The sequence below is a fragment of the Ruditapes philippinarum genome, unplaced genomic scaffold, assembly GCF_026571515.1.
Source record: "Ruditapes philippinarum isolate M1 unplaced genomic scaffold, ASM2657151v2 ctg871_1_1_1_1, whole genome shotgun sequence".
In the NCBI taxonomy this organism is placed as follows: Eukaryota; Metazoa; Mollusca; class Bivalvia; order Venerida; family Veneridae; genus Ruditapes; species Ruditapes philippinarum.
This window is the reverse complement of record NW_026862242.1, coordinates 412,391-421,525: the sequence shown is the minus strand read 5'-3', so window position 1 is coordinate 421,525 and position 9,135 is coordinate 412,391. Positions and strand designations below refer to the sequence as shown.

At 32.8% G+C, this 9,135-nt stretch overlaps 1 protein-coding gene across 1 annotated transcript; it reads right to left on the bottom strand.

Annotated features, from left to right (window-relative positions):
- Positions 1 to 789: 789 nt before the first annotated feature.
- Positions 790 to 6,332, bottom strand: LOC132718383 (uncharacterized). The gene is made up of 6 exons (XM_060702076.1): positions 6,174 to 6,332; positions 5,094 to 5,153; positions 3,855 to 3,946; positions 3,019 to 3,357; positions 1,823 to 1,979; positions 790 to 1,256 (listed from the first exon to the last, which is right to left on the bottom strand). The coding sequence occupies exons 1-6, from the start codon at positions 6,214 to 6,216 to the stop codon at positions 1,054 to 1,056; spliced, it is 894 nt and encodes a 297-aa protein (XP_060558059.1). The 5' UTR covers positions 6,217 to 6,332; the 3' UTR covers positions 790 to 1,053.
- Between the last annotated feature and the right edge of the window lie 2,803 nt (positions 6,333 to 9,135).

Genomic DNA, 9,135 nt, shown 5'->3' with positions numbered 1-9,135 from the left:
TTAAGTTTTTATGCTAGATATTCCGCGAACCTCTAATGTTCGCGAAAGTTTTCAATTTACAAAATAATGAAATTAAATCCCTCGCGAAAATTTCAGATTGTACAGTAGTTTTTGAAAAATGGCTGTACCGTTTTCATTATTAATATCAACGTTTCAATTATTTTATTTAAACAGAAATTACAAAAAAAAAATTAAACATTGCAACACGTATACCTGAATATTCCATCTTGTATTATAATGTTTTCATAAACAAGAGCACCGTATGCGCTGTTAACGCTCGTCTTTTTAAGATTCTAAGTTAGAAGGGGTTAACCTCCAAAAATAATGCTTTCAGAATTATGCCCCTTGTCAAACAAATGCACCTTGTGTTAACCAACTATTCCAGATTTCACGTTGATAACTTTTAAAATGTTTGAGTAATGGGCTATGTTAAAGATTAAGCACACGGCGACGCAGTGATAATGATATATGGATTTTTTCTTCGAAACAGACGAACTAAATTGACATTTAAAACTCACTTAACATCAATAATTAAACAAACTGAATAAAAGAATTGTAGATTACTTTTTACTATTCTAATGAATAATTGTTGTGATGACAGGTCACACTAGTTCATGAGACAGAAAATGAAAGGACAACATGATGTGAGTTGACCAATTTTATAACTCTCGTATATACAATAAAATGCTATACAATACAATATAAACAAATAAACGTGATAGTGACAGATAAAATGATATACAAATTTGATAACTCTACAACATTACATAAACTGACGACAAAAAAATACCACACAACAAACTCTCTTAAAAAAAATTAAACATATTTTATATAGCCGAGATATCACAGACTAGAAGTCAATATTTGTTTGATTATTCCGATTAGCAATGTCCTACAAGAGAATAAAGTTCCGTGTCGGACCAAAAATAATCAAGTGTGCAATAGATGCGTGTATGCGATTGTTCTTGATTATTCCTGGAGTTCTCTCAGAGCGATGCGCTTCGTAAGTATTGTTTCATCATAATCAAGCGTGCCTTCAATATATGTGTTCGATTATTCTTCGAATTCACTCATGAGTTCAACAAGAGCGTCCAGTTCATCCGGTGTCGGATCATAATGATCAATAGTGCCATCATCGTTAACAATTATACCTGGCATATATTTGTTCGTCTGCTCGCGCACGATCTTCTTGGAATCGAGGTATTTGTCAGTGAACGCCCGAATACATGGACAGCAAATGAGACAACATGGGCAACCTGAAATAAGTAAGACATGAGCAGTAAAACACAATACTTTCAGATACTGTACAATCGTATCTTCTCGGCCCTTTCCGTCAAACTTCGGATAATAATTGTAAATAGCCGAGATGTTCCGATTGTGTCCTGTACTGAATATAATTACACTGAGACATAAGATAACCAACTGTCGTAAATAATAACAACATATGAATTCTATCCGACCAATTTAAATATATGTCCTATGCTTTTAATGTTGGAGGCATTTAACGATTTTTATTACAGACCACATGTAAGTTTGGAGGAATAATTAAAATATTCATTTTGTGTCTACAGTTTACTAGTATAAGTAAATACTTTGTCTTTCTCTTTCTAAGAGATTTCTACCATAAAAATACAACTTAGTTCATGCATAAAGCATTTGGCACACGTCAATCAGCAATATTTCGGCCATTTCCGTCATTGTAATCGCAATCGGAGCACCTCGCCGATTACCTATATCATTTACCTTTTGCCGATGTATGGCGGAAAGAGCCAAAACATTGCGATTTTCACTAAAATGATTTTGCGCCTGGATAAAAACAAACCTGTTCCAAAAGCAAATATGCAAGCCACTGGATCTCGGAGGAAACAGATTCCAACAAAGACAAAGAAGGCGACGGAGAGTAAAGTCCATCCTGCGTATTCAGCCGCCTGTTTGTACGTGTTGAGTTGTGCTCTTCGAATTTCGTCGTCACTCACTTCCTGTAATAAACAATTAACATGTATTATATAGGAAAAAAAACAAAAGCCAAAACAAAAAAAACAAAGATTGAAAAAAAGAACCAAAAAAACATAAAACAACGGACAATCCACGAACTGAAAAAATGCAAATTTTGAAGCACAGACATCCCCTCCACACACACACAAACAACAACAACAACAAAAAACAACATCAAACACCACCACAACAACAACAAAAAGAAAAAATTCCATGCCTACAAATCTACGAATTTAAGTGAATTCACAGTTAACAACAACAACAACAACAACAAAAAAGAAAAGAAGCACACCCTGTAATGTCCATGTACATAAGAAACAAAACACAGCAAGAGATTTAGTTAAGAGTAGGACACATAAAGTCAAATAAATTTTACGACAATATAGAATTTTCCTATATCTTCAACAGACAATAAATTGTTCTGCCATTCAAGTAATGATAGTCTTTTATGGCGTCATTTCGACGACGTCACTTTGCATGACTTTAAGCCAACAAAAACCAGGATCGCTAGATGCCACTCTGAGGGCAGTCCTCTTTTTACATATATGGTAAACAAGTAAAGGTAATAACCAATTAAAATGTATACTTTAATTGAAAAAAAACCCAACAACATAACACTTATAATTTGTAGTCTACAAATTCATTGGTCATACCATCCACAAAATTTTGTGTTGCGAAGCCTAAAATCTTCATGTTTATAAATCAATTTGTTAGGACATTACTTAATGAGTATTCTTTAGAAATGTTCCTTTGACAAAGTGTATAGAAATAGGTGCACCATGATGAAGTGATGTTTAGGAATAGGTGCGCCTTGAAAAGGTTTACAGGAATAGTTGCACTTTGACTAGGTGTTCAGGAAAAGGTGCACTTTGACGAGGTGTTCAGGAAAAAGTGCACCTTGGTGAGGTGTTCAGGAATAGGTGCGGCTTGATGAAGTGTTCAGGAATAGGTGCGCCTTGACGAGGTGTTCAGAAATAGATGCACACAAAGAAAGTAAAATTTTGAAATTAATACATGTATTACCTCCCAAATGTCTGGCTCTTCTTCATCAGATTTTCCCGGCTTTGCACCGGGAAGAGAATTCCTCCATTGCTCACGCGCTGACCTCTTTTTCCTGAAAATTTTTTGCAAACCGGAAACGCTCTCAATATTATGTTCACTATCAGTGACGTCATTATAGCGTGAATGGTCATCAATATCATGAAAGTCTTCAAGTGATGTACTATAAACATCATCTTCGTCAGCGTCATTTTCGCTGTAATTTTCATTTTCTTTGTCTAAATAATCATGCACGGGATTTTCGTGCAAATCGTGTGCTTTATTAGCACCAACCGTAGCTTTGCTGTCGGCAGTTCCACTGTCCTGAAATTCATTATAAATAAAATAACTGTATCGGGTGTTTAGTGAAAACGTTTTAAAACTAGATAGTAAAATTAATAAACCACTCAGTCAGGTGTAAGATCCTTTATTATAACTTACAGTAAATATGTGCGCGTGATAAATTAGAAATGAATCGACTGTAATATACATGACAGGAGTTATTTTTAGTTTTTTTTAACGTAGTGAATAATGGGAGAGAAGTCTTGAATGTCGATAAATTAGAACTGCTTAAGTTAGCTCCCTTACACATTGTGCATTTAATATGTACATGTATGTTAAAAAAATCGAAAAATAAATAACTTTGATTATCAAATTTGACCATTTTGTAGCCATTGTCCAAAATATCTGAACAAAGACCACTGAAAGTATTTCATCATAACATTGTTGAGTTATTTCATTAAATATAACTACATGTATTATTATTTCAGTGACATCAAAGTTATTTTAAAATATAAGTGACGCCATAGCATCAAACCAACCTGATTATTGTCAGCATTGTTGCTAGTGTCTGTCAACTCAAATAATCTCTCGTGTGTCTCCGACAAAGGTATATGACCCTGCTCTTTATCATCTGAAAATAATAAGGAAACCTTTGTATTATTTGAAAAGATTTTGCTTTTAAATTCATGCAGTTTAGTACTTAAAATTAACTTCTGAAAAAAAATGTTTTTTTTTATCAAGGATAGAGAAACTGATATAATAAGTTGCTGAGTATTTATTTCAATTAAAACTTCCTTACACAGAGCTAAAAAACATATCCCTTTGTCCAATCATTTGTCCTGCAAAAATGTTTGATAATAGTGTTGCAAGTGATGGGAGAAATCCGGCATAAATACATATTAGTTAAAACAGCAATTATTTTAGCTGAATCAAAGGTTTTTTTTTTAATATATAAAAGGCGATTCCAAATTGAAATTTTCTTTAAAATCTTGCAGATTTTCCAAAAAAATCCTTACTTATACGAGGTTTTTTTACTTTCCAAAATAAGCAGTTTTAGCGATGAATTTTTACAAAAGTCAAAAGACTAAGGTCTCTTTCTAATAAAGAGAGGAAATCTCCTGTACATTTGTGCTGAAAGCTTAAAGATTGTTTGAAACAATCTCAAATCCATTTCCTCGAACCAATCGGTGTTGGTGCCATATGAGGAAACACGGATGTAAAGCCAGTAGGACTCAAACCTATGACTCCTTGGTTGAAAGGGCCCAAAGGCAGACTGCAGACACCTTTACACCACTAAGTAAGGTACAGCTCTCATTGACTTATAATTACAACCCCTGACTTTATTAAAGATTTAATGGACTTTTTTTTATTTGTATAAATTAACTAAACTTAAGCTTTGAATAGTAAAAATGTTTCTTAAAGGCACATTATGCCTAAGTCTAAGAAAATCCATATATTTTTAATTCTTTGGAAAGGTCAAACATGTGTTTGGTAATGTTTAACAATTAAAGACAGTAGCGCTGAAAGTACAATAATGTGCCCGTAAGGAAGCAAAATGTAAACAAAGTAGTATTTTGACTAACACTTCCATACAAAATATTAATTATACCAATTGTCAACAGAGCAGAAGAAACAAAAGATTGTTCATTTAAATGGCAAATGAGTGTTTTTGGAAACTGTACTGTAACAAGGTTTCAAAACTGAAAAGTTTTCGGGAATAAATTTATAGCATTTTTTAGGCATAATGGGCCTTTAAATAAAACATAATAACTACCTACCATCAACTGCAAAGAACTCCTCGTGCTTTACCACAAATGTTATACTCCGTGCTTCACATCCTGTATTTATTTAATAAGTAAAAGATAAATAAAACATAATTATAATAATGAAATGAAATGAACGGACATGAAAATAACCAAACAGAACCAATTATTGCTAAAAGAAAAACACAAGAGAAAATGACAAGAAAGAATATAAAGATTACAAAATATTTCCTAGAAATAACTTTGAATGAAAGCAATTCATTTTTAAAATTGAATAAGTTAATTGGGGAGAGGCATTAGCCACTTGATTTGGGAAAACATATCGTTAACATTGTTAATTTGGGAAGTAAAAAAGCAGGTTGAAGTTCACATTTTTGGGAAAACTGCATGATTTTAAAGAAATTCCCAATTGGGAAGAGGCCTGTTATATAAGCAGGAAAATCATTGAGAATAATATAAACGATACTATAAGCAAAAAGTAAAAATAACCATAAATATTTCGCACTTTCTTAATTTTAGTAAAGAACTCAATGACAAGTCTACAATGGCCAGATAATAAAAAGATATCGGTTTAACAAAGAAAAACAGAATCTCTAAAGAACGCCCAAAACGACAAAATAGAGAAAATATGAATCCCTAAAGAAAGTCCAACAGGGCAAATTTGAAAATGTTGCAGGCTCGGTTTGATTGAGCCTGTGCATGGACGGTTCTGTCAAGTGCAAACTACCGTCCACGCCCCCTAGCACCGGTTTAAGCAGAATTCAACATTTAACATTAAAGTCTCCTTCATGCTTAAAAAGCGTATTCTATAATCTATTTACTAATTTAAAAGTTCTTGTTAATTATTGAAAGAAATAACAACCAATCATTATAAATGAGTTCAAAGCTTTGAAAGTAGTCTTAGACTTTCAAGTGACTCGATCTACTCACGGGTACTAAATCGGTTCTATAGAAAGTAGGTGAAATACATTTTGTTTTGGTCTATCCGGTAACTGTTCCTATTTCAGAGTTTCAATTCGAATATCACAAGATACTACGTAAGAAACGTTTTATTAGCTTTATTTACACTGGAAAAATGAAGTGCTGAATACTTACGTCCTATGATTATAAGTAAAGTCATGAATGAGTTCAGGAGCATCACATCGTCTTTGCATTTTCTTCTAGAATTCCTATTATTTTCAAGATGCCTCCATTGTTGATGTTATGACGTAATAGAATCTATATGACGTCATCACATTTTCGTGTAGTCTTGTGGAGTATGCATGCATCATCGCCATGCACTTTCTTTCAAAAAGTATTTCTTTCAAAACAAAAAAGAAATATATAAAAAGTCGCTCTAAAATTGTTGTTTAGAAATGAATTGCAGATTTAGAACGAGACAGGATGTAGAGATTATTTTATATATCTAGGTTATCAAGTTTACGTGTATTTACGTGTAGAAAAAAATGAAAGTTTGATTGATAGATTTTTAAAAATTCTTTAAATCAAGATAGAATCTATGTGAACGGATAATGCCTTGAAATTGTGTATTTTCATCAGTAATTACTTAAAATTATGTTGAACTGATTGACATCCAAAGCAAGATATAGAGGATATTTGTTTGTTTGTGTGTAAGATGAAATTTTATTTCATCGAGTGGGCTTTAAAAACAGTATTCTCACGAGTGGCGTAGCCACGAGTGAGAATACTGTTTTTAAAGTTCACGAGATGAAATAAAATTACATCTTACACAACAAACAGACAAATTTTCTTTTTATTTTATGCTTAAAAACAAGTTAAAACGAAATTTCCATAATTTTAATGTTAATATTAAAATCTGTTTCCCCCATTGAGAGCCCCATTTAGACGGAATTTCTCATTTAAATCAAGAAGTCTTGAGCTGAAAAATAAGTCTGCCAATCAAGGTTAAATGACGGTGATATTTATTCATTTTATTAAAAAATATGAATGATCGCTTGTTTTAATGATAAAAACAAACAATTCTTGTAGGAGAGAAAGTCCAACCATCCATCCATACTTCTGTTACTTACTGCGAATTTATATTAGACCTGGCTTTGTAAAATGTAAGCGGCAGCCATTTTTTAAAGTTGTGTATTTCATGGGGAGGAAAATAATTGTGTAAGATTCCGAAGGATATAATTTGGATTTGTTAGTCATACACCTTTTTAAAAGAAAGAAAACTTATTTCAGGATTTAGTTCTGGCTTCCATAACTTTATATGTCGCTTTTATTTTGACGTTGCGACAGTAAAGTTATGGGTCAACCCTATTTGCAAAGGCTACCAGAATTTTACAGTTCGTGCGCCGTACATAAAAAACCTATCAAAATCACCCTTATTAATCAAATTTGGGTCAAATAAAAATACCATTTGATAAACAAATCGATTTTGAACCAATTCATGTTTTGTTTATAAATGAAACTTCAATGACATTGTGTACCCAACTATGTTTGAGAGAAATATGTAGAGAATGTTTATCAATATGGAGTCTGTTCCAAATGAGATCTCGCGGGACTTCATGTTTTGGAAATTCTAGCATCTATTTTTAGTAACGCACCGTACACTATTTTTAGTAGGTGTATGATTTTATATAAAAACAAACAAATAATTCATGAATCATCACTCAAAACAATATAAATCCAACATGTTTTTGGTACAATGTCTGTTATTGAATAAATACACCATTATTCATAATTGCAAAGCCATGTTTTCAATTAAAAATAGCATTTGGGTCACGTGTCACCAAATGTCATGCAAAGGTATCCGAACCTAAATTCTCGCTGGTCACGTGATTATTAGGGCAGCAATGGCGGCGAATTTTATGAAATGTGAACCCGCTGATAAACTTTGAGGCAATATTTCATCAATCTAACATTCTGTGTTCAAAAATATAGACTGAAGGGTCCCAAATATATCTAACTACCTGTATTAAAATAGTTTTTGTCCAAATCACGCAAATTTATTGAATTACAGCATGACATAAAAATGTCACGGCTCTGGTTGACTTTCGATACGGGGTTGGCTTCAGCGAACAGGTCTAGCAATTCTATAAAACCTGTTCGCTGAAGTATCTTTAGCTATTCAGGATTGTAACAGACAAAAAATACGTGTTGACAGAAGTGTAAACATTCAGAAAAGGAGCTAGGAAAATGGAAAACTTGGAAGCTTGCTAAGGACATGAAGGAACGCTGGGATGTTTTACTTATTTTACGAGTGATGGCTGTCAATGCTTTTCAATTTTTCATAAAGCATACGGCAGTTTTTGCTCGTAGGATACTTTAATATGCCCAAATGTCATCAAGAGCAGTTTTGCATGGGGAAGGAATGTATTTTTCAGACTGTAAAAACAAACAAAAAATTTAGAGACGAAATTTGGTAATTGGAATTTGAAGGAATAGAAGTAAGTTTTCTCTCTTTAGTACTTTTGACATTCAAGTTATTTATCTATTTCAGCTTTGCTATTTCTTTGAACAGCCTGACATTGTCAGAATTGTCAGTAAAAATAAAATTGAGGTACCACATGGGGAAAATCTTAAAAAAGTAGTTTCGTCATTGAAAAAAGTGAAATTATATTTTGATAATTTTCACTGTGAAATTATCAAATATAATTTTCACGGATAAATCAGTAATCCACTGAAAAGCATAAAATAAAAGCCCATTCTATACAGAAAGAATAAAGAAAGCCTTAAGTATTATCGATAGGCCTATAATTTAAAACGTTATTAGAGATACTTTATTATCTAGGCCTATAATTTAACGTTATATACACGTACGTTTTGGGACATTCGTACATTATTTTGTCTACACAAGCGAGCACCAACCTCCTACTAACAAGGTTCTCCGTTACCGGAGCGGGATGCATTGCAATTGGTACCAGTAGACTACACGCCTGGCAAACTGTCGCTCCACTTCAAAATTGTGGTGTACGGTAAAACGAGCGAACGGCATTTCCGATATTGAGCGGAAGGCCGATTTTAACGCCTAATTGTAAGTATTGTTTATATGTTTTTGTCTTGTTATTTATTTAAGTTGTATTTTTTCGAAAAACGGAAAATGTAG